Source organism: Mesoplodon bidens (genome assembly GCF_964165515.1).
Source record: "Mesoplodon bidens genome assembly, chromosome: 2".
NCBI classification, from domain to species: Eukaryota; Metazoa; Chordata; class Mammalia; order Artiodactyla; family Ziphiidae; genus Mesoplodon; species Mesoplodon bidens.
Window position 1 is genome coordinate 178919812 of NC_138177.1, and position 24255 is coordinate 178944066.

Genomic DNA, 24255 nt, shown 5'->3' on the forward strand with positions numbered 1-24255 from the left:
GAGAGATGAGGTCTCCATGGCAACTGATAATGTGGAAAAGAAAACAATTTAATAAAGGACAGACACACTTTGAAAACAGATTGGGCCCAGGGAGGGGGGCGGGCTGGCGGGCGGAGGGCTGGAGCGCGGCTGGCGAGTGAAGGATCACTGTCCGTCCCAAGGACACCCGCCATAATTAAGCGAGGCTTTCGGCCCCAGAAAGTGCAGATTCAGGTTTTAATACACAAAATTATTTCAGGAGCAGTGAATCGGAAAGTCGTTTGTAATGACCTTCCTGAGAGGCCCGGGCGCAGGGCATGTTGGAGGCTGGGCGGCCGGCCGGCTGAGTTATGGCATATTTGTGTTTTTATAGTGCGGAGGGGAGGGGGTGGGGGGGAGGGGGGGAGAAGGTTAAACAGTATTTACAGCTCAGTTGTTTTCAGAGAGGAAAGAGAAATAGAGTTCATGGGGAGATGCAACGGGCAGGCGGGCGGGTGAGCCGGGGAGGCCTCTGGGCGAGGCGGGAGAGGAGGTGGGCCTGGGCGGGTCTTCCACCCTCGGGCTGTCTGGCCTGGCCTTGGGGACCCCCAGGGGATGCCAGGAGAGGCCGAGGAGCACCCAGGAGTGGCCTCTCCACCCCAGTTCCTAGTGGGGCCTTCTAGGACCACGGCCTCTCTGGGGACGGGGTGGGAGCCTGTGTCCAAGCTCTGTGTGCATACAGCCACACCTACTCGCAGAGGTGAGGCATTCCTGAGGCCGCTGCGGAAAGGTCGCCTCGCCTGGGCACCCTCCAGGGCTCTGCACAGCGGCTGGTTGCTCCTCTGGATGGTGCTGCCCTTCTGGTGTCCTGTGCTGTGTGTGCTGGTGGGCGAGGACCTGTCAGCGGCCTGCAGCTGACAGCCTCCCTGCCCCGTCCTTGGGCTCCACCTCCCTGCCCCCGGCGCACAAAAGGGGAAAGCTTGGTCCCTTGGGGTTTGGCAGAGGCAGGGGCCACAGGAGGGGAGGGGACCCAGCAGAGCCCCCTTGCCGCCCTCCAGAGCTGATTGTCTGGGCAGGGCAGCTCAGGCACGGAGAGCCTGGCCCCGGGGGTTCACCCCTCCCTCTGACTGTGTCCCCTTCAGGCTGCAGGAGCCACATTTGTGCGTTGTTATGACACACACAGCACAGCCGGTTTCCGGGCCGCTCTTCGTGTGCACGTGTGAATATAATATGATTGTACAAATACAGAGACGCCCAAGCGTGTGTGCGTGCGCTCGGTCTGTGTGTGCAGTGTGCGTGTGTGTGTGTGTGTGTGTGTGTGTTTTAAATCTCCCCTGGGCGGTAACTCTTCTCTTCTCCCCTTCCTGTTTGGCTGTGACCTGGGGGAGATTGATAGCCGGCCTGCGCGGTGGATGCTAACGGCTCCTCTGATTTATAGAGTTACTTACGCTAAGTGAGGCCACTTAGACGCGTCTGGATAGTAAACCTTTTAACTGGACTAAAAAATCATAATAAATAAATAAACAAAGTGGGGTGAGGAGGGCCCCCAGCGGCTGGGCCCCCCGCTTCCCGACTTGGAGCTGTGGGGGACCAGGGGACCCAGCTGAGAGCCCTGAGGGGCAGTGGCCACTCCTCCCACCTGCAAAAACGAGGCATGGGATTGGGCCCAAGAGAGAAGGACACCCCTCTCCTCGGGGACAGGTCCTGGCTGGGGAGATGGGGCTGTTAAGATGGAGATGGGCTGTGTGGAGGGGGAGGGGGGCGGGGGTGCCCTGAGGGAGCTCGTGGGGAGCAGGGCCGGAGCAGATGTCTCTAGGAACCCTTCCTGGCTTCCCAGACTCGCCGCTGCTGTGGCACCGAGACTTTTCACCGCAGTGATCACGCTTGTAATGACTTGAACGTCTGCCCCCTCGTCTAAACTGAACAGGCCGTCATAGCAGGACAGTCTGCTTGCTCATTTCATATCCTCAGAATTCAGCCCAGAGCCTGAACACAGGCGCAGCACCCCAGCACTGGGGCTCGTGGCCTGTCAGGTTCAAGTTCTTAGGGGCTGCAGGGAAGCTCCAACGTTGCTGCCACCCTAGCTGGGAGGCTGTGGGAGGTATGTGTGGGGTCTCAGATGCTGCGACATCGGAGCCCAGTGGGAGTCCGGCTCTGGCACACTCTCTGGGTGACAACCTCTGTGAGCTCTGCTTTCTCACCCAGAAACAGGGAGAGGACAGCGGCCGTATGGGGATGCTGGGGGACCACTGAGGCGATGCTCTGAGTTGCCCAGCACTGTCCCCAGCACAGGGGGTAGTGCTCAGAGGGTGCCAGCTGCCATATTGCTCTAGGCAGTGTGGGCCAGGGCGGCCACCAGAGTGACCCAGCGGTGCCCATGGCCCCCGAGCCGCCTGGCAGCAGGCAGTAGGGCCCAGACCACCCCAACCCGAGGGGACGGGTGCCTGGCCCCTGCCTCGCCGCTTCTTGATATACAGCGGGCATTAGGCCGCCCAAAGGGGACACTGCATCCTTAGGAAGAAATATGTCCTCATTTTTCTTAAACACCGTTTCCACTGAGTGAAATGTTTAGAAGGGACACGCAGGGAGAACTTTATTTCCTACCAGGGAGTTCAGAGCCACCAGGCAGAGCCCATAAAGCACCCGGAGCCTGGTAGCTGACAGTCCGCCCGGCCCCAAAACACATTACTCACTGGTGGGGAGGGGCTGCCAGGCCTGCCCAGCCCCTGGGGACTAACCCCCACCCCCAAGGCAGGACAAGTGACTCTGAGGTACCCAGCCGTGGGCAGTGGGCACTGGAGCCTCTGGTCCCCTTGAGCCCAGGCTGCCCAGGGCAGGGGAGGACCTGGCCCTGACCAGGCAAGGAAGTGGCCATTCCAGCCACCCCCGTAGTCCCCAGGGATCAGGGATGAGGGGCCCAGGTGCAGCTACAGGAGCCCCCCTCTCTCCCTCGGAACTGGCAGGAGCCCTGGCCTTCCCCAGCCTTTGGAGGGAGTGATGAGATTCCTGCCATAGCGGGCCCTTCTCCCGAGGCCCTCCCTTCATTCGATTTCTGAAGCTGGCTGATTTGCATATTTATAAATATCAGTAAATTATTTATTGTAGCAATCTGCTGCACCATTTTACCCATCACAGTTAACACTTTAGGGGGCTCCGTGTTATGGGAACCGGGAGTGAGGGTGAGGAGGAGGTGGGCAGGGAAGCCTGGGACTTCCTGGAGCCCGCCTGGAGCCTTTGTGGGGACACGGTGGCGGCCCCGCACCTTGCTGAGCCCCGGCCTTCATGAGCTCGGGCTCTGGAGTGTCTTCACGGCTCTAGGATCAGTCTCCTCCTCTGTCAAATGGGACAACGACAGTACCTGCCTCACGGGATGATGGTGAGAGGTCGTGAGCTAGCGTCCAACAGGTGCAGGGACAGTCCAGTTCTCGCCCCTCCCTTTCTCCACCCTGAGCAGGACCCGCTCAGCTTGGAGACAGAGCTGCCTGCCTGCTGGGGGCTTGTTGCGTTTGGAGCCCCGGGAGGGGAGGCTCAGACTGTGGGAGCCGGCGAGGGGCCATTCGTTGCTGAGTAGGCAGCCTGCCCGCGGCCCGGCCCTCCAGCCTCTCCTGTCTCCTCTGCCTCTTCTGGGCCAGGTGTGGTTTCCTGGTCTAGGGATCTCGTGCCCAGATGTGGCACCACACTTGCCTGTTTGTCCGCTCCCAGGGCTCAGCTGCCTTTCCCCAGGTCCTTGACTGTCAGGCCCTGTGCTTGGCACAGACAAGAACCCTCTGTCATCTTACAGTCCTGCAGCCCTTTTCACAGGGAGAAAGCTCGACCAGGGCCCAGGGCTAGCGAGGGGCTGGAGCCAGGCCGTGAACTCACGACTGTCTGACCCCAAAAGCCAGGCCATACCATGGTGCTGTGCCACCTCCCAGGGCTCGCCCCGGCCCATCCGGCATCACTGGGGCCCGAGGCAGGAGGCTGGGGGAGCCCTGGGCTGGCTGCCTGCGTGCAGATGCTGACCCGCTCCTCTCCCCAGGCCTGGCTGGGCTCCCTGCAGCCGCCCCGCCCCTCTCCTCCTCTCTGGAGCCGGGCCCTGGGTGAGCAGTACGGCAGCCCCCGCGCCTTCCCACCCTCCGGCCCAAGCCTGCCTCCTGGGCAGTATTGTTCCCAGAGGAAGTGTCCAGTGTAAATAGAGCAGCGGGCAGGCTGGTGGCGGGAAGGAGATGAAAGGGGCAGTGACAGGGCCGGGGACGGATGGCTTCCTCCCATTGAGGCCTGGCCACGGCGTTTATATTTTAGGGAAGAAAGTCAAGGGAATGTTTACATGGACGGGAGCCTGGGGTCAGACCACGAGGGGGGTAGTCTGCAGGTCCCAGGGCCCTGATGGAGGGGGAGGGGAGAAGGCCCCACAGGGTGGGCCGGAAGGCGGGCGGGCAGGCACCTTGGACCTCAGCTCTTACACACACACCCCAGCTCGCAGCCCCAGACTCACACGCGTCTGGGCTTTTGAGTAAGGCCTGCTTTTGCCTCCTGCCCTGCACCCCAGGCCCACGCCCCTTCTCCACCGCCACCCCCTGGGACCAGCAGTAGAGTCAGAGGGAGGGCAACATCTGGAAGGCAGGTGGGCTGGAGCAGAACAGCAGCTGGAGGGCAGGTGTAGGGGGCGCGGGCGGAGCCGGGGGGCCTGCGGGCGGGGCTGGGCCCTGGGGGCACAGCTGCATCGCAGCTGGCGGGGGCCCGTGAGGGACTGAGGCAGGCACACAGCCGAGATCAGGAGCGGGTGGGCGGGGCTGGGGGGGCCCAAGTGCCAGGAGGCTCCAGGATGGGTGGGGGCCCGGGGAGGGGGTGTCCCCAGCAGCAAGTGCAGCCCTGGGAGCTTCTGCTTCCCTCTTCCTTGGGATAAATATTTATAGATTCATTTGCCGTCTGCCATACACACTTGGCTGCTTACCTCCCGGTAAAAATAGAGCAGGCTCCCCACTCCCACCCTTCCCTTCTCCACCAGGGCCGGGGACAAAGGGGGCCAGGTGAGGCCAGCTCCCCATAGGCCTGCTGGAGGAAACTTGGTGTCACGGAGCCTGGCGGCTGGCCCTGAGGCCGGGTGGGATGGCATGATGAGGGGCCCCATCGCTGAGCTTTGAGAAGGAACCCATGATGATGCTTGGCGTTTTGGGTGTGGGCAGCACAGACTTGGAGATGCGGACAAACGTGGGTAGAGTGGGCATCCAGCTAGGGGTGAGGGTGGGGCCCGGCAGAGCCAGGATTGCAGGACTGGGAGAACTGGGCTGGGCTGGGCTGGGGTCCCTGGGCAGCTGGCTTCGAGGCAAGGGTCTGGGGCAGCTGGGCATTGTCTGTATCGGGGGGCAACCATCTGTGTGTACAAGCCAAGTCTGCTTGTAGATGAGGTCCTGGCACAGGTATGGCCGTCCCTGTCTGAGTAAGCCTCTCGGTGCGTTCCAGGCATGTGGGTTTTTAGGGTCTCGATCCATTAGAGTGAAGCCCCTTCTGACCATGGATCTGGGAGCAGAGTCCCCTTGCTTAGCCCTCTGACCTGTGCGGGGACTCGGCCATGCCCACGAGTCTCTATTGAGGGCCGCACGGAGGAGCCCTGCCTTGAGAGCATTCAGTGGGGCTCCCTGTGCACCCCTGGTACCACCTCGGCGTCTGGCGCACAGTAGGAGCTCAGTACGTGGATGGGTAGACAGACAGGACATACAAATAAACAGGTGGAGGTGTGTCCACTTTTGTTGGCCTTTGTGGCGGGTCCCAGGCTGTATGGTTAGTGGTCTTGCCATTTACCCCCCAGGACCCTGGGCGCCCCCGCTCAGCAGCCGTGAGGGAGGTGGCTAGCGCTGGGGCAGCCTAGTTAACAGTTCCCGGCCGGTTGCGTTGGGCTGTCGTGTTGAGGGATTAGGCCCCGTAACTGCAGCCTCTGGGCTTCCCGCTGGGGATCTGAGGAATCCCAACCTGTCCCAGCTTCTCAGGGCTGGAAAGTGGGCCTCGTGGGACCAGCCAGGCCTTCCAGGGCAGCAGGAGCTGGCTGAGGCAGAGAAGGCGGAGCCAGGTCCTGTGGCATGTCTGTCCTGCCTCCTGGGGCCAAACAAGGGGAGGAAATGCTTCCAGAAGCCAGGTGCTGGGAAGAAGACTGCCCCTTGCGTTTGAAGAGTCATTCGTTCATTCATTCGTTTGCTCGTTTACAGAATATTCCTGAACGCCCTAGTATGCGCCAGGCTCTGAGGATAGAGCTCACGGTCTAGTGAGGGGGCAAACGCACCCTGGCCTTGGGGCGGGGCGGTGGAACTGTCATGGGGAGAGAGAGACCTCTGGCATGGGGGATGCGGGGGCAGGGCGTCCGCCCCGGCTGTCGAGGTGGGTGGCCGGGCCTGGCACACACGCCTCTGACCCTTCTCCTCCATCCCTGCAGCTGAAGGCACCCGGTGCCCCGACCCGCCTGCAGGCAAGCCCGCGATGGCGGCCAAACGCAAAGGCGGCCTGAAGCTCAACGCCATCTGCGCCAAGCTGAGCCGCCAGGTGGTGGTGGAGAAGGGAGCGGAGGCCGAGGACAGCCCACTGCGGCCCCGGGACAAAGAGCGCAGCGGCCCTGAGTCGGGGGTGGCCCGGGCCCCCCGCAGCGAAGAGGACAAGAGGCGGGCGGTGATCGAGAAGTGGGTGAACGGGGAGTACAGCGAGGAGCCGGCACCCACGCCCGTGCTGGGGCGGACTGCCCGGGAGGGTCTGGAGCTACCACCCGAGGGCGTCTACATGGTGCAGCCCCAGGGCTGCAGCGACGAGGAAGACCACGGCGAAGAGCCCCCCAAGGATGGCAGCGTCATGGAGGAGAAGGACTCGGACGGCGCAGCCTCCAAGGATGATAGTGGCCCCCGTGCCAAGCAGGCTTCAGGTGGGTGTCTAAGCCCCGGACGGGACATAACCCCACGAGGAGGGCGGCCCAGCGGGGAAGGAGTGGTGTGTGTGTCCACAGAGCGTGCAGGGAAGAGGGGGGAAGGGCCCGAGCAGGCAGCTTCCCAGACGTGTGTGCTGGGCTGGGGTGGGCTGCCAAACACACAGTGGGTCTTCAGGAAGCAGTGGATGGACGGATGGACTGGGACAGGCTGACGGGTGGATGGAGGGACGGATGGACGGATGGCGTGTGGGTAGATGACTGTCCACACGCACCTGCCTAGGGAGGAGCCTGTTGGGGGGCGCAGTACCTGGACAGGCACGTGGGGAGCGACACCCAGCCGGCATATCCCACCTGCCCCAGATGCGGTCCCCTGGCTGACGTCTCTCCCACGAGATGGCTAAGAGCCGGCTTTTCTGGTGTCTGCTTGTCCTTAGATGCAGAGCTCCTTCTGCTCTGGGGAGGGAGGGCGTCTCCGCTAGGACTGGAACTCTGGGCCTGGGGTCTTTTTTCAGCTCCCCAGCCTCATTCCCAGCCTGTGCCTGGTGTCCCGAGCCTTCCCTGCCCGCTTCCCGATCCCCTTCCCCTGCAGTGAGGGGCGCATCTCCTCCCTACGCGGGGAGCCCTGCGCAGCCACATAATTATGCATATAAGATATAAACAGAGCTGTTTAATTATCCTTCGCCACATCAGTGACAGAGTAATTAACAAACATTGCAAGATCAATGAGGAAAAGTGTGACCTTCAGTTTCCTCTGATAGGAAAAGCCCTTGCCGTTCCCAGATGCAAGGTGATTGCGCTGGGCCTGAGGAGAGGGGAGGGATAGGGCCAAGGGCCACTGTCCCTTCAGCGCCCCAGCACCTCCCGGGGGGGTGGAGAGCTAGGATGGCAGGAGGCAGGGCTAGAACTGCCAGTGGCCTCGTGGCTGCAGGCCTCGCCCCTCGGGTTTGAGGCCCAGTGGGACTGCAGGGTGACACCCAAGGCGGCCTGCTCGGCCCGGGCACTGGAGCCAGGCAGCCGGAGCCCAGGCTGCCCACCGTGGGCTTGGGAATGCAGGCCTCTGGGCTGCCCCTGGGACCCCTGCCTGGCCCCCTCTCTGCTCTAAGCCGCCTGCCCTTCAAAGCCTTCTGTTTCTCTGCCATATATAGTGAGGGCTCAGCTGCCTCCAGCTATTTTTAGCCCCTTTCCCTGGTCCCTGAGCCACTGAATCTAGCAGCCAGGGCCCACTCCTCCCAGACTGGGTCCCCAACCCCAAGTAGCTTGAGGTCAGGACAGCAGCCCGCCGGCCATCCCGCCCAGAGGAGCAGCTGTCCGTCGGTTCCTTGAGTCGCTCTGCCCACCTTGTGTGCCAGGTGCTGCCCGTGACTGTCCTCTCTCCCCACCTGGCGCGTCCCGGTCCCCACAGGACTGCCCTCCTCCCTGTCCTCCCAGGAGCTCAGAGGCTCTTTCTACATGCTGCTAGGTTCTCTCTTGTGCCAGAGCCCAGCCCCGCTCTCAGACCACTTCCAGGTGTGGTTGGGAGGAAAGCCCTCATCGGCTGCCCTGCTGGGTCCTGGTCCTCCCACCCCTGCTTCGGCCACGCCTTCCCCTGGCCGTGCTTTTAGGACCCCCAGCCTGGGGTCCTGCCGCTCTGTGTGCCTGGGTGTGCAGGCTCAGACGTGAGTGGAGAGAACACGCATGTGCCCTGGGGCCCAGGTGAGTCCCACCCGCCTGTGTGTACCCACTCCTGATTCAGGGTGTAGCACATAGTCGGTGCTCAGCGAGCGTTCTGGGCAGGAAGGCGTGTGCTGGGGAGTCGCAGGCCTATTGTGGCGGAAGGTTGTGTGTGGAAGGGGTTTGTCTCCAGTGAACAGCCCCAGGCAGAAGGGGTCATCTTGCCCCCGCCATCCTGAGACTCATCCTGGGGAGCTGACTGTGGAGTTTGGAGTGGTTTGTGTACACGTGTGTGTGTGGGCAGGAAAGGTCGCTAGGGCTGCGAGCTTGAGTGTGCACGCGTGCATGCATGTCCCTGTGGGGAGGTTGCTTCGGGGGATTCTCCGTGTGCCCCGCTGTGGACCAGACTCAGCCACTGCCTCTACGGCCTTGACTCTCCTCGGTGGCCCACCCTCGTGCGTGAGCACAAGTGACCAGAAGGTGGCAGGGAGGTCTGAAGGACTCTCTACGTCATAAGTCTTGGCTGGGGTGGGCGGGCCCTCAGGGAGTCTTGAGTGAACACATCCGCAGGCTCTCTGCCCCTCCGCCCCGTCGTCTGGGGCCATCAGCAGCCTGGGGGGCTGGAAAAGGCCAAGAGGACAGGTCCTGAGGAGGCTTGGGGCGAGCCTCTCATCCTCCCAGGGATAAGGGGCCTGTGTGTCCATTTGTGGGGGCCAGGGAGGGTCCTCCAGGCAGGCTCAGCCAGGCCCGCCCCTGACCCCATCCCCAGTGGCTCCCTCAGCCCCTGGGGTCCCTCCTGACTGCCCAGCCACTGGCTCACGGCCCTACCTGTCCCCAGCCCCCATTCCCACCCCCACCCTGGGAGGCAGGTTGGGATCTGGCCTTACTTCCAGTAAAATGACTTCTCCTTCATATTAGGCCAAGGCAAGAGAGCGGAGACATTTATGAAACTTTGTTTAATGTACTGAAAAGCCATCGGCCAGAACATTTAGGAAATTGATTTTCCTGGCATTGATGAACTCGTTTTATTTTACCCCAGTATTAATTACTTTTTTTTAAAACAAATTAATTTAAGAGTCGTAAAACCTAACAAGTGAGCCAAATGTCCATAGATCATGTCCCGCTCCGCCCCTTCCCCAGGCCGGCCCCCTCCCTCTGTGGGCAGGGTGGTGGGGGGGGGCCGGGGGGGGGCAGGTCCTGTCCCTGGGCTACCCTGCTCCCTCCCAGAGGTGACGGCCCCTCTCCTCCCTGCTGTAGGAGAGGCTTCCTCGCTGCGGGACTACGCGGCCTCCACCATGACCGAGTTCCTTGGCATGTTTGGCTATGATGACCAGAACACGCGGGACGAGCTGGCCAGGAAGATCAGCTTCGAGAAGCTGCACGCGGGCTCCACGCCGGAGGCGGCCACCTCCTCCACACTGCCCACCTCCGAGGACGCCCTCAGCAAGCGGGCGCGGTTCTCCAAGTATGAGGAGTACATCCGCAAGCTCAAGGCCGGCGAGCAGCTGTCCTGGCCGGCCCACGGCACCACAGCCGAGGGGCGGGCCGGCAAGGAGGCCCTGGGCTCCCTGCCGGGCCTGCGGCTGCCCAGTAGCACCACACACCTGGAGACCAAGGCCACCATCCTGCCCCTGCCCTCACACAGCAGCGTCCCCATGCAGGGCCTGGTGGCCCGTGCCTCCAAGTACGACTTCTTCATCCAGAAACTGAAGACGGGTGAGAACCTGCGGCCCCAGAACGGCAGCGCCTACAAGAAGCCGTCTAAGTACGACCTGGAGAACGTCAAGTACCTGCACCTCTTCAAACCCGGGGAGGGCAGCCCCGACATGGGAGGGGCCATCGCCTTCAAGACGGGCAAGGTGGGGCGCCCCTCCAAGTACGACGTCCGGGCCATCCAGAAGCCGGCCCCCGCCAAGGTTCCGCCCACCCCCAGCCTGGCTCCTGCACCCCTCGCCAGCGTGCCCACTGCTCCCAGTGCCCCCGGGCCAGGCCCTGAGCCACCTGCCTCCCTGCCTTTCAACACTCCCGAGTACCTGAAGTCAACCTTCTCCAAAACAGACTCCATCACCACGGGGACCGTCTCCACTGTCAAGTAAGGCGTGCACCACCCTCACTGCCAGCCCTGCACCCGGGACTGGAGTGGCCCGGAGGCCCACTTCCTGCCTCTGAAGCTCACACTTATGGACACACCCCCCCACACCTTATGCACATCCACTGTGCACCCAGGTTCTCACATGCTTCCGCACACGCGCACACACACACATACACGCACACACTCCTCTGCCTACATAATCGCTCAGACTCAGTTTGTGGACCCGCACACTATACATCTTGCTGCGTGCACACACGCTCTCACAGCGGGTACAGGCACACCTTGTTTTATTGCGCTTCGAAGACATTGCGTATTTTTACAGATTGAAGGTTTGTGGCAACCCTGCACTGTCGGATGACGGTCAGCATTTTTTAGCAATAAAGCGTTTTTTATTTAAGGCATATGCATTGCTTTTTCAGACATAATGCTATTGCACACTTAGTAGACTACAGTATAGTGTAAATGTAACTTTTCTATGCTCTGGGAAACCAAAAAAATTCGTGTGACTCGCTTTATTGCGATATTCACTTTATGGCGGTGGTCTGGAAGTGAACCTGCAGTATCTCCAGGGTCTGCCTGTACTTCTGTGCACGTGCTCATCTGCTAACACACATGCCACAGGGTACTGTAACCCCCATGTGCCCATGACAGGCTTTCTCTGCCTGCCACCGTGAGGGCCAGTTGCCGGCTTATGGTTGGCTGGGAAAGCCCTACTCTGGGCTGGGGGTTCTGGGTTCCAGGCTGGTGGCCAGGGCTCCCAGGTTCAGAGCCTGCACCATGGGGAAGGCAGCAAGAGAAGGTAGGAGGCTGGGGTGGAGTGGGTACACCCAGCGCAAAGCCCTAGACAATGGCAAAATAATTGATGGATCATTGTGTGGGGCTGAGTGAGACCCTTCCCCTCAGCCATCCCTCCTGGAGGCGGGTCCAGAAACCTGGGAGTGGATCTAGGGAGCTGCCCTCGGCGTCGGGGGGCCTTTCCAACCCCCCAGCCACACTTGCTTGGTGCTGTTCTTGCCCTTTCCCCTGGCGTCTTGCCCAGTGGTACCTGGTACCCCTCTTCAGCCAGCAGCATCCTGACTCTCTGTGGGCAAGGCGGCCAGGCCCCAGCTTCCCAGGCTTCCTATGCTGTTGGACTCTAGGTCAGATCCACGCCCAAGGTAGGGCCCTCCAGCCCTGCCAGCTGAAGACGGCCCAGCCCTTGCCAAAGGTGGGCTAATTGAACCTGTGCTAGTTTTCTGCCGAAAGACTTTTCCAGTCCCACCCTAAGCGCCCAGAACACTACACAGTGAGCGAGAGAAGGGCCAGGGCCCCAGAGCAGGCAGCTGCCCCCAGACACTCTTGGGGCATGAGGCCACCTCGTCTGCTAATCAGCTGTGCCCTGTGTGTCTCTCACCAGGAACGGATTGCCCACAGATAAACCAGCTGTCACTGAAGATGTAAACATTTACCAGAAATATATTGCCAGGTAGGCCCCTGGGGAGGAGACTGCCATGGAGAGAAGGTGGGTGGGGGCAGGAATGCCTGGGGACCATGGGACCATACGTCCGTGTGCCCACCAGTACCAAGGTGCCTGCTACCTCCCCGCCCCCATGCATTCCTGCTTCCAAACCCTCCCCAGGCCTGCCCTCTGCCCCACCTCAGAGCCCCCGCCCCCTGGATGTGGTCCAGGCCACATGCCCTTAAGCAGCTTGTACCCCAGGCAGGACTGGGGTACCTGAAAGGGCCCGAAGGCAGGGCCTGGCCACAGGTGAGTGCAGGTGCCCCCCTCCACAGCTCACTGTGGGCTTCCCTGGTGGCACGGTGGTTAAGAATCCGCCCGCCAATGCAGGGGGCAAGGGTTCAAGCCCTGGTCCTGGAAGATCCCACATGCCGCGGAGCACCTAAGCCCACGCGCCACAACTACTGAGCCTGCGCTCTAGAGCCCGTGAGCCACAACTACTGAGCCCGCGCACCACAACCACTGAGCCTGCGCTCTAGAGCCCGTGCTCCGCAACAAGAGAAGCCACCGCAATGAGAAGCCCGCGCACCACAACAGAGTAGCCCCCCGCTCACCACAACTAGAGAAAGCCCGTGCGCAGCAACGAAGACCCAACACAGCAAAAAAATACATAAATTTAATAAATAAATAAATAAATACAATAACAATTTTTTAAGATTTTTAAAAAAGGCTCCCCTTGGGGCCGGGTGGGGGGCGTGGCAGGCGGGGTGGCAGGCTCCTGTGGAGCGGTTGGGGATGAGAAGGGATGTGGGCAGGTGGCCTCAGGGTGCTCCCTCTCACCACCTGGCTCCAGACCTGCCCCTTTACATCCTTAAGGCAGTGGGATTGGCAGGTGAAGAACCTTCAGATCCCCCCCTGCCCCGCTCAGGCCCCCGGCACCCAGCCCCTGGAGGTGCAGCGCAAGGCCGGGCTGTGCCCTGGCAGCCGTCTTTCTGCTCATCCCCCATAGTTCTGCCGTCACTCTCTGCGTCTCCCTCCCCTGTCCCTCCCTGTCTACTCAGCTTTGCTTTGCTCTCTTTATTATTATTATTACCATTATTATTAGTGCCTCAGCAGATGGCCCTTTCGGCGGCTTCAGCTTAAATATTTATTTGCAAGAGGTTCTCCCCTCATGAGGGGCTTCCCTCCCGCAGCCCCACGCCAGGCGCAGCGCAGTGGGGCAGGCGGGCTGAGCCCCACCACCTTGTCCACAGTTGTCACGGGGTGCTGTCCCCGGTGGCCGTCGTCCAGGCTGTGAGACCCCCGCCCTGGCAGCGTCGGGGCCTGGAGAAGGCCTGGGGTATTCTAGGAGGGCAGGTGGTGGCCAGGCAGCACGGGGCTCCTGGCTACGGAGTTGGCCGGAGAGCGCGCTCCCTGCCACGGGAAGCCAAACAGATGCTGCGCTTTAAAAATTCATAACTCTTGGACTGTTTCAAGTGTCAGGAAAGCCCAGAACAGGGAGAGCCCTTTAACACCTCTTAGCAACAGAGCCCTGGGCTGGCGCAGCTGGAGTCCCCAGCACCTGGCCCAGCACTGAGTCAGGGGTGGGCGGGCAGCACCTGCAGAAATGGCAACTGGGCCACCTCGGGGGCTCGTGCCTTCAGCATCCCATCCCATGCCATCCCATCCCAGGGCTCTTCCCCTGACCCTGCTCTGGCTTCTGGCTTGGCCTAGCTTCCTCCTCCCGTCTTGGTGCCAGGCCTCTGTGCCCCACCTGGCACTCCCTCCCGGGGTAGATGAGGCTGGGTCTGCCGCTCAGTGGGTCTGGGATTCCCCGCGGCCCCGTCACTCGCCCTAGCCTTCTCAGCCTCTGCTCCTTCACCCCAGCAGACCACCGCTGCCCCTCCACGTGTCCACCCAGGGCCCCTGAACCGCAGCAGCAGTTCCCTGGATCACGGGCACGGACTCTGCTCAGCCGCTCAGGCCGAGGACCCTGGAGCTGGCATCCAGAGAGGCCTGAGCCCACGCCTTCTTCCCTGCAGGTTCTCAGGCAGTCAGCACTGTGGCCACATCCACTGCGCCTACCAGTACCGCGAGCACTACCACTGCCTCGACCCCGAGTGCAACTACCAGGTATGTCCCACGGGCACCAGCCCCGCTCCTGCGGGCTGGCACAGCCGCGGAGGGGCCTCTTGAAAGCAGGACGAGGTTACTCGTTTCTGCTTGGGCCACCCGAATTTGACTTGGGCAGGCAGAGAGCCCAGAAAAGCTCCCAGCCTGTTCTCGTTCCCAGATTGCTGCCCACAGGCATCTGATAGGGTCTGGAGCCACCTGCGTCCCCAGTGGTAACAATTCAAGCTCCCATTCGCTGGGTCTACCACGCACCAAGGACTGCGCAGACAGCCTGCGTACCTTATCTAATCGAGTCTTCCCAGTGTCCTTAAGAGGCTGGTATTATTGCCCCATTTTATAGATGGTCGTGTTGAGGTTCAGACAGATCGGCCCTTACATTCAAAGCCACCCTCTGGTAGGTGCAGAGCAAGTGAGCGAGAGGCGGGAGGTGGGTGTGGGTGTTCTGCCTGAGGCCACTGCCTCTGTCTCCCCAGGGAGCCCAGCTTGGCAGAGCCCGCAGGTGGCAGTAGACAGAATGAGTCGTCACCCATCAGAGCTCCTCCCTGAAAGGCCTGGCCCGGTTTATCTCCTCTGCTTCTGGGCCTGCTGATGGGGAGACTACAGGGAGGTCAGGGAAGGGTCTGTGGCTCTGGAACCTTTGGAACTGTTCCCTCCAAAGTCCAGGGTGCTGGCCTTGGGGCAGTCTGGGCTGCCTCGACCCAACAGGATGATTGATAAGGAGACCGGAGGGCCCTGGGGCCAGGCCCAGCCTCCTGCCCACCAGGCCCTCTCCCGGCAGAGGTTCACGAGCAAGCAGGACGTGATCCGCCACTACAACATGCACAAGAAGCGGGACAACTCCCTGCAGCACGGCTTCATGCGCTTCAGCCCGCTGGACGACTGCAGCGTCTACTACCACGGCTGCCACCTCAACGGGAAGAGCACCCACTACCACTGCATGCAGGTGCCCCGCCCTCCCCCCCCCCACCCCCAGAGGCAGGCCTGCCTCGGGCAGGGCCCCTCCCTTTGTCCCCTCCCAGGGTCTCAGGCTTGGGCAGTGTCCGGTGGGCCAGGGTGGGGCCTTCCCCATGGCCATACTTGGTGCGGGTGAAATTCAGCGAGCTGTTTATACAGACCAACATTTTTCAGCCTTTAACACCAAGAGCAGCATTGCGAATGGTTCCTGAGGAGGTTTTTGTTTAATTCTTTGTTTTAATGCCACGCAGAGTCTGGGCTTTTTCAAGGTGTCAGGTTCCGGGGGGAGCCACTTTGGTTTGCAAATAGCAGCCCTGCGCCTCCCCCGGTATTTGTCAGGGGGTTGTTATGGCCTCCGTGAAACAACCTGGGCCAGGAGGAGAGGGGGGCTCGCTCTCTGGGCTCTGAGATGGTGCAGACACTGGCACGGTCCAGCCCTCAAGAGTGTTCAGATTCCACTGGTTTTTACTCAATATGGCAACGTTGCCTGCCTTGGCCCAGCCAGGGTGGGGTAGGGAAGGCCCTGTGCCAGAAACTGTTCGCCAGACGAGTCCCCGGCCTACAGGTGACCGCCAGGCCCCAGGGTCCAGCCCTGCTCACCCCCCGGGGGCTTTAGAGGTAGAGCCACAGACTGGGGACCCCCAAGCCACCTCCTGCAGGATGGGACTCCCACGCCTGTGTGGGGATGTATCCAGGGCTCTCCATGAGGACGACCCACGCCCAGTACGGGCCAGGCCCTGGGGGCCTGAGGGGTCGTCCTACCTTAACCTCGGTGCCCCCAGTCGGACGTTTACAGGTGCTGAGGCTCCCCCGAGCAGGCTCAGCTGCACCCAGCAGCACAGCCGCTCTGAGCTCGCCGGGGTGCCTGGCCTCGGTTCCCCTGACTGCCACTCCGGCCCCTGCAGGTGGGCTGTAACAAGGTGTACACCAGCACGTCGGACGTGATGACCCACGAAAACTTCCATAAGAAGAACACCCAGCTCATCAACGACGGCTTCCAGCGCTTCCGAGCCACCGAGGACTGCGGCACGGCCGACTGCCAGTTCTACGGGCAGAAGACCACGCACTTCCACTGCAGGTGAGCGGGGGGCAGCCAGGGAGGCCTCCTGGCCCGGGGAGGGACGGCAGGCAGGGCACCAGGCCCGTGGGTGGCTTGGGGCCCCACCTCCTCAGGGGAGTAGGAACAGGAGCGGAGGGCTGCTCGGAGGCCCCGGGCATCTTAGTTTCTGGCCTGGTCTTCCATCCAGAGGCCCATCCCTCCCAGGGCCACCGTGGGAGCAGGGCAGGGCCTCCCCCTGGCCCCGTGAGGCCCCATGACAGCCTCCCGATGTCCTGCCAGGCGCCCCGGCTGCACATTCACCTTTAAGAACAAGTGTGACATCGAGAAGCACAAGAGCTACCACATCAAGGACGACGCCTACGCCAAGGACGGCTTCAAGAAGTTCTACAAGTACGAGGAGTGCAAGTACGAGGGCTGCGTGTACAGCAAGGCCACCAACCACTTCCACTGCATCCGCGCCGGCTGCGGCTTCACCTTCACCTCCACCAGCCAGATGACCTCGCACAAGCGCAAGCACGAGCGCCGGCACGTCCGCGCCTCGGGCTCCGGCGTGCTGGGGCTGCCGCCCTCGCTGCTGGGCGCCAAGGACACGGAGCACGAGGAGTCCAGCAACGACGACCTGGTTGACTTCTCTGCCCTGAGCAGCAAGAACTCCAGCCTCAGCGCCTCCCCCACCAGCCAGCAGTCCTCCGCCTCCCTGGTCACCGCCACTGCCACCTCCGAGGCTGGGCCCAGTGCCACCAAGCCTCCCAACAGCAAGATCTCGGGGCTGCTGGCCCAGGGCCTGCCTGGCTCCATCCCCCTGGCGCTGGCCCTGTCCAGCTCGGGCCTGCCCAGCGCCGCGCCCTACTTCCCCATCCTTCCGGGCCGGGGCAACACCTCCCTGCCTGTGGGCGCCCCCGGCCTCATGGGTACCATGTCGTCAGGGACAGCAGCCTCAGTAACCCCCGACACACCCGCCCTGGCTGCCTCGGGAGCTGGCGACTCGGCCGCAGCGGCAGCTGCCCCTGTCCCGGTGCCCCCTGCCTCCATCATGGAGAGGATCTCTGCGAGCAAGGGCCTCATCTCGCCCATGATGGCCCGGCTGGCTGCGGCCGCCCTCAAGCCCTCTGCCACCTTTGACCCAGGTGAGCAGGCTGGGCCCTGCCTGGGAAGCGAGCACCTCTCCCACCCCAGGAGCTCTCTGGCCTCGGTGCAGAGCGGAGCAGCGGGTGTTTGTTTGGCAGAAGTGTCTTCTGTTCTCCGCCCCGAGACCCCTGCCCCCTTCTCTGCCTGGCCTCTGCCTCCATCCTCTTTATTTCCTATTTGGGGCCCCTCTTTCTGGCCCACCCGCCCCAGGCAACTCTTGTTTCTGTTTTTTTTCATCTGTGAAGGGGAAGCAGTAGTCCCGGCCTCCCGGGGTACCTGTGCATCCCGGGGCAACCGCTGGCTCCCCCCACCCTGCCGTGCCACCCTGGACCAGGAGGGGCTCCCACTAGTCCAGCCCCTAGTGGGCACAGTCCCAGAGTCCCAGGCTTCCCTGGGACCTCTTCCAGGTGACTGGGAGGGCGTGTGAGTCCAGCCGAGTGGCAGGGTGGCCGCGGTACAGGGATGCTCAGGGGGTTCGTGCCTGGACAGCCCGTCAAGGCCAAGGATGCCCTCCCAGGGTCTCCCTGTCCATCAGCGCTTTCCAGTCGCACTTTCTGTGGTAGTGGGAACGTTCTGTTCCGCACTGTCCAATGTGGTAGCCACGGGTCACATGGCTGTTGAGTGCTTGAAATTGGCTAGCGTGACCCAGGACCTGGATTTCAACTGGAATTTCTTTCACTTGAGCCAGACCCGGCCGCTGGCTGCCATGTCAGAGTCGCCAAGTCACATCTGTGTCCTTCCTCTGGCTCATCGTGGAGAGAGGTTCTCCTTTCTCCCAAGTTTCCCGCTCTTGAAAAAATTTTTTACTCTTTTTCTCTGGATTTTTTTTTGGCTTTTCTGTTTCCCTCACTTCTCTCCCTCTGTTTTCCCCCATCTGGGTAATTAGTATTAGTCAGATCCTTAAGAAGAGTTGGGCTCCCATCTGGGACATGGCTCCCTTCCTTCCTTCCTTCCTTCCTTCCATCCATCCATCCATCCATCCATCAACCACTGGTGCTCACTGAAGGCAGCTTGCTGGTGGGCCAGGCACCAAGCCAGTGCTGGGGACACGGCAGGGAAGAAGACAGACAAACTCCTGCCTTGTGGAGCTGATGGAACAGTGTGGGGCATAGTCTGTCCCCAAGTATACCCCCTGGGAGGTGGCCAAGTCGAGACTTGGACCTCAACAGCTGGCTTCTGAGCCCGGGCGCCCTGCTCCTCTGTGAGACTGTCTCGAGACCCGCCAAGACTGAGGGTCCCTGCAGCCCACCCAGGGCTCTGCACAGTGCCCCCAGAGAGACCAGTGCTTGGCAGGAGGGTCAGAGCCCTGTTTCCCTAGGGACCCTGGGCAAGTGGCTTTGGGGAGCTCCTGGAATGTGGACTCTGAATTCTGAAAACTGAATGTCATGTTCCCAGTGGGACGCTCCTATCAGCTTGACCCACCTTCCACTCCAAGTGTGGGTGTCAGGCCTGACTGCCCGGGCCGCGCGCCTCCGGCGAGGTGCCTGCAGGCTGGGACCACGCTGGGCTCCGTGGCCAGACTGTCAAGTACTTTCTTTTCTTTAGAAAAAGCTCCTTCCCCGAAAAGAAAGGTCAAGTGAAGGGAAGGGGGCCATTTCCCTTTATTTTTTAATAAAATGCCACTTGCTGTCTGTGAAGCAGCTCTCCGTCAGCTGCAGCGCCTTGGGGCAGATTAATATTTCAGTCACTTGGGGATTGTGGGGAAAGGCTCGGTGGACATGTTCCTGTCAGCAACTTCTTTTGCCCTGTTCTGCTTGGCCTCCCGAATCCTCTGCCCGCTCAGCTCCAGCCTTTCCCCGCCATGCCTACACCCCGCCAGCTTCCCCCACCCACCCCGTCCAGCCCAGCCTGGCCAGGGTGGGCCTCATATCCCTGCCCTGGACAGCTTGACGGGCGAGGTCACATAGTTTGAACCGCTCTGATTGGCTGTCAGCTTCCATAGCCCTGACACAGCAGATGCCCCTCCTGGGCATGCTCAGTGGAAGGCAGGGCTGTCGCCCCGGCAACAGTGGGGACGGGACCTGCGGAGGGGGCGCAGCTCCCAGTCTCGATCTGCCACTTTCCCTCAGCATTAACAGAGTCTTTAATAAAAGCCTAAGCGGCAGCTCCACAAATTGACTGTGACAGTCAGTGGAGAAGAGGAAGGGCCCCCGCCCCCGTCCCAGCCCCCTCCCCATCCTCCCGCCCGTCTCCTCCAGGAGGCCCTGAGCCAGGACAACTTTGACATAATTTTGCAATAATTATCACTTGAAGAATTGCCACACGGGGGGAAGCGTCACAAGCGATCATGTCAGTGGGGAGGACCACTGACCAGCAGCCAGGGCTCCCCAGGGACCCCAGCCCACCCGGCCCGCTGCCCTCCCTTCGGGGGGCTCCGGTTTGTGCCCACATGAAGCCCTCGGTCCCTCTAACGCCATCTTCCCTCCCCCTCCCCCCTAGGAAATGGGCAGCAGGCCACCCCTGCCAGGTTCCCCCCAGCCCCGGTGAAGCAGGAGCCCGGTGAGAGTGCTGGCGCCCCAGGTCCCCACGAGGCCTCCCAGGACCGCAGTTTAGACCTGACTCTGAAGGAGCCCAGGTGAGGCGAGGCCCAGGCCTCCCAGCTCTGCCCCCCTGCAGGAGGCTCTGGGGACAGCACCCTCGGAGCCAGACTCCATGGGGCCAGGGGCCAACCCTTCCTGACACGGGGTCATCCTCCCGTCCAGGCAGATGTAGCAGGCGGGGCCAGAGCCCCAGGGGCCGGCTGGGGGGGGGTGAGTCTCTGGGCCCGGTCCCACGTACTGTCTGAGCTAAAGCCCCTTGGTTTGTGTGTTCCAGTAATGAATCAAATGGCCACGCAGTCCCGGCAAATTCATCTCTTTTATCCTCGCTTATGAATAAGGTAAGAACCATCCATCACACGCCTCCCATTCCCCCACCCAGAGAAATTAAAGCTGTGCTGGGGGGGTGGGGGGGATGTGTTTGTTTTTTAATGTTTTGCCTCTAATAAGATGAGTTTGTACCATTTAAATTTTGAGGCCATTTTTCATCGGATATAATTTCAGAGCCACTGCTTACAAATTAATTTAATGAACTGGCTGAAGAAATATATTCCAGCCTCTGACACCCTTCTTTTCCCTTCAGATGGAGGGCTCCAGAAGCGTTTCTGGAGCCCTCAGAGAACTTCTTTCACTCTTGGTTATTAATTTTATTAATTTTATATATTTTTTTGTTTGTTTAAAGAGGTGGAGGGGGAGACCAAAGTGGGAGCAAAGCATCAATTTCCACTTTTCGGGTTGAGTAATGGTCTCGGACGCCTTCTGCAGAGGTCGCTCCAGAATATTTATTTTAAATAATGCAGGGTCTTTGTAAATTATTCATCATCGCAAATATATTTTCCCCCTTCACATGATAAATTTGACTACGGCAAGATTAATTAGGTTACCGTACACAAGTGACTACTGAGGAGGGCGCTGGGCCCGGGCCGGACCTCACGGAGTGGGGTTCCTGCTGGGCCCACGGCCTCCCACTGGCCTCTGCCCGGGTCGGTGCGCGTGCCCTCTGCCTTCCGCCCTCCCCTGCTCGCTCTCTTGCTCCCCTTTTCCGTTCTTGGGTCACTGCTCCCTGCGCCCCCTTGTTCCTTCCTGTCGGAGACCCACACCCCACGTGGGTCGGTCGAGCCTTTCCGCAGGCTCCCCCGCCCCCTCCTCTGCCAGCAGCAGCGAGCCTGCCTCGGCCTCACCCCGTGAGCCTCCTTCCCTCCCTCTCTGCTCCTTTTGTGTCCTTCTCTTGTTCTCAAGGAATTCGTGTGGGTTCCACACCCCCCCCCCACCCTGTGCCTCCTCCTCCTGCACTTCTTTTGAAAACCTGGCAGGAGAATAACCAGGGAGCCGCTTAGTCTGGGGAAAGCTGGGCTGGAGTGTGCGCCCTGAGTCTCGGCCTCAGATTGAGTGGTGGCTCCGAGCAGCACGGGGTTTGTGTGGCAGAGCCCCGGCAGCTCCATGGGGTCGGGGCAGCACTGCAGGCCGCCCGCGGCAGCGTCCGTTCAGTGAGGGCTCTTCCGTAGCCAGAGCCGCGTGGGGTCGGGCCTCCTCTCCTCCCGGCTGCCAGCACCGCGATGCTCTGGTCAGTTTGGAGAGGCCAGGGCGGCCCAGAGCTGCCACGCCTCCCAGGGCAGTCAGGCCAGGTGTCCTGAGGTCCCCAGCCTGAAGCACGGGCCTGTCCTCCTCGCAGATGTCTCAGGGCAACCGCAGCCTCGGCGGCCTGTTGAACGTCAAGACAGAAGCGGAGGGGAGCCCCGCCGGGGAGTCCTCGCCCTTCCTGGGCGAGGCCGTGAAGGCGCGGGCTCAGGAGAAGCTGTCAGAGCCCTGGAAGGTCTACCTTCGCAGGTGAGGGGCTTGCCGCGTGAGCAAAGGGGGAGGGAAGGGCCACGCCCACTCGTCCCGGGGGCACGTGTTCCCCGCACGAGGCTGTGCCCCCAGCCTCGCCAGAGCGCCAGGGTCTCCTCTGAGCAGCCGGCCCCTCTGCCAGGTTTGGCACCAAGGACTTCTGCAACGCCCAGTGTGACTTCCTCCACAAGGCCCACTTCCACTGCGTGGTGGAGGAGTGCGGCGCGCTGTTCAGCACCCTGGACGGGGCCATCAAGCACGCCAAGTGAGTGGGGGTCCGGGGGCCCGTTTAAACCCAGCCCCACTTGTCCCAGCCTGGCTCGGGGCTGGGTGGGCCGGGGTGGGGCTGGGGGGTGCACAGGCCTCTAGCAGCCTTCCAAGCAGGACCTGTGTGCGGTTCCCACGAGACCTCAGAAGCTGAGCTGGCTTCTCAGAAGGTGCTGCCTGGCAAAAGGCAGGCTTCCTCATCTCCCACTGGCTCAGCCCCCAGCCGGGTCCTCTGAGCCCACCCAGGCCCCGCCTCGAGTAAGAGCTGCTTCTCCCCGCCGCCGGGCCCATGCAGCCCTCAGCCCTCCCTCCCACAGATGCTCCTGCAGAGGCAGCTGGAGAGACCCAGCTCTGACCCCGGCAGGGACCCTAAGTGAAGGCTTTTCCAAGCCACAGTACTGCATTTGTAGATTCTCTCTGACCTAAAAATAATGAAATTAATTTGTACAATTCGTTGAGCAGCAAGCCCAGCCGCCTACTGTAATTGAACCCAGAACTGGTAAACATTTACAGCAGATCTTCACCGCTCTCTAAGCCCCCGGTCAGGCTCTTCTCACTGCGTAGGCAGCCCCAGCTGCTGGTCTGAGAGCCCCCCCCTTTAAACGTCGGAGCAGGTTCCGGAAGGACGGGCTTCTTGAGCCAGGACCTGCTGTACGCAACCCCTCCCGAGTAGGGAGGAGCTAGGGACAGCACATCAGGAAGGTCACGAGTAGGAAGGTGTAGTTAGGGCAGAGCCAGGAGCCCAAGTTCAAGATCAGAGGACAAAGCAGTGTGTTCTCAGTCCTTCCCTCCTGGTGGGAGGCCTCTGGCACCTGGCACTGAAGATGCGATGGGGACGCTGGGCCCCTAGGCTTGTGATGGGGTCATACGTAGGCAGGCAGGCAGGCAGGCAGGCGTGCCAGGGAAGGGCTCTCTCCTCCCCTACCTGAGACCCCTCTCCTGTCTCTCGTAGCTTCCACTTCCGGACAGAGGGAGGAGCAGTGAAAGGAAATGCGGAGGCTTCCTTCCCGACCTCGGCTGCTGAGACCAAACCTTCCTTGGCCCCCTCATCCCCTCCAGCGCCTCCCATCACCACGGCCACGGCTTCCTCTCTCGAGGGGCCCACTCCCAGCCTGGCTGCCGTGCCCTCCAGCCCCACCCTGCTCGCCTGGAAGCAGCTGGCTTCCACCATACCCCAGATGCCTCAGATTCCAGCGTCAGTGCCTCACCTGCCCACTTCGCCCTTGGCAACGACTTCTCTAGAAAACGCCAAGCCCCAGGTCAAACCCGGATTCCTCCAGTTCCAGGAGAAGTGAGTCCCTCGATGAGCCGGGAGTCCTGTGTCCCCCGTGTGTCTCGGGAGTAGGTGCTAGTAAGGGCAGCTGCTCCTTCCCCTGCAGTAGCCCTGGCTGTCCCCAGCCTCCCTGGGACACGGTCACTGGGTGATGTCCTTCTAGCCAAAGTTGCTGCTGCTCAGACCTCACTGCCTGTTCCCGGAGCAGGTGGCCGGGGTGGGGGGAGATGGTGGAGGTAGTGGCCACTGTTCCAGAGAGGCCAGTGGTGACGCTGCGAGGACCAGCCTGGGTGGGCTGGGAGTGGTGGTCCTCGCCCGGCAAGGCGGGCTGCGTCTCCCTCCGGGTCCCCTTGTTGGTTTCTCTGGCTCACACCCATGGCTGAGTCTCTGCAGGGCAAGCAAAGTCACAGGTGGGCGGCGAGGGGGCTAGGCCCTCTCCTCTTGGCGCCCACCCCCCGACACCTGCACAATGGTCTGAGCTCTCAGGGGTGGAAGGGCCCTTCCTTGCTGGATGGTGGTGTCTCCCTGCGGCGAGAACGGTGACTCTGTATCATGATACGTGCGGCTTCCTGTTCTCAATAAAAGTAATAAATTGGACGTGAACACACACCGCCTGAGTGGCAGCTGTCCTCCCTCTCTGAGCACCTGGGGCTGGGCCCACGGCGTGGAAGGGGACCTGCGCTCCTCTCTGCCCCTTTCCCAGCTTCCCTTCCTCTGTTCGCCTCCCCAAAGTGGCAGCCCTCTCAGCATCCTGGCCTTGGTCGGAGTTCCCACCCCAGGTCCAGTGTGGATGTCGGGGGCGGCTGTGTTGTCAGCCAGGGCAGAAGCCGGGTGCAGCCCCTCCGCACCTGCCTGGAGCCTGGAAGGCAGAGCTCTGGAGCCGGGGCTGCTGCTCGGGGCAGGCCAGCCATGGGGGCTCGCCCAGCACCCCTCCCCACCCCAGCCGCCCCACCACTCAGCTGGCTTGTGAGGTTCTCTGAGTGGGTGGCAGCCCCGAGCCCCGAGCTGACCCTGGAAGCCCCAGCAGCTGAGCCTCAGCAGGACCTGAAGCCAGGCACACGTTCCCACTGGCC

At 61.7% G+C, this 24255-nt stretch overlaps 1 protein-coding gene across 6 annotated transcripts in view; it reads left to right on the forward strand.

Moving 5' to 3' along the window:
- Positions 1–24255, forward strand: part of CASZ1 (castor zinc finger 1) — a 149919-nt gene that overhangs the window by 115919 nt on the left and 9745 nt on the right. For 5 of the 6 annotated variants that reach the window (XM_081220862.1, XM_081220863.1, XM_081220860.1 and 2 more), the window contains 12 exons: positions 6365–6841; positions 9752–10586; positions 11983–12051; positions 14046–14136; positions 14915–15079; positions 15996–16168; positions 16430–17277; positions 19718–19853; positions 20093–20156; positions 21488–21642; positions 21785–21907; positions 22862–23200. In XM_081220862.1, coding sequence (XP_081076988.1) covers positions 6365–6841; positions 9752–10586; positions 11983–12051; positions 14046–14136; positions 14915–15079; positions 15996–16168; positions 16430–17277; positions 19718–19853; positions 20093–20156; positions 21488–21642; positions 21785–21907; positions 22862–23200 — 3475 coding nt within the window. The remainder of the gene's footprint in view (positions 1–6364; positions 6842–9751; positions 10587–11982; positions 12052–14045; positions 14137–14914; positions 15080–15995; positions 16169–16429; positions 17278–19717; positions 19854–20092; positions 20157–21487; positions 21643–21784; positions 21908–22861; positions 23201–24255) is intronic. The other variant, XM_081220861.1, reaches the window with a different exon arrangement.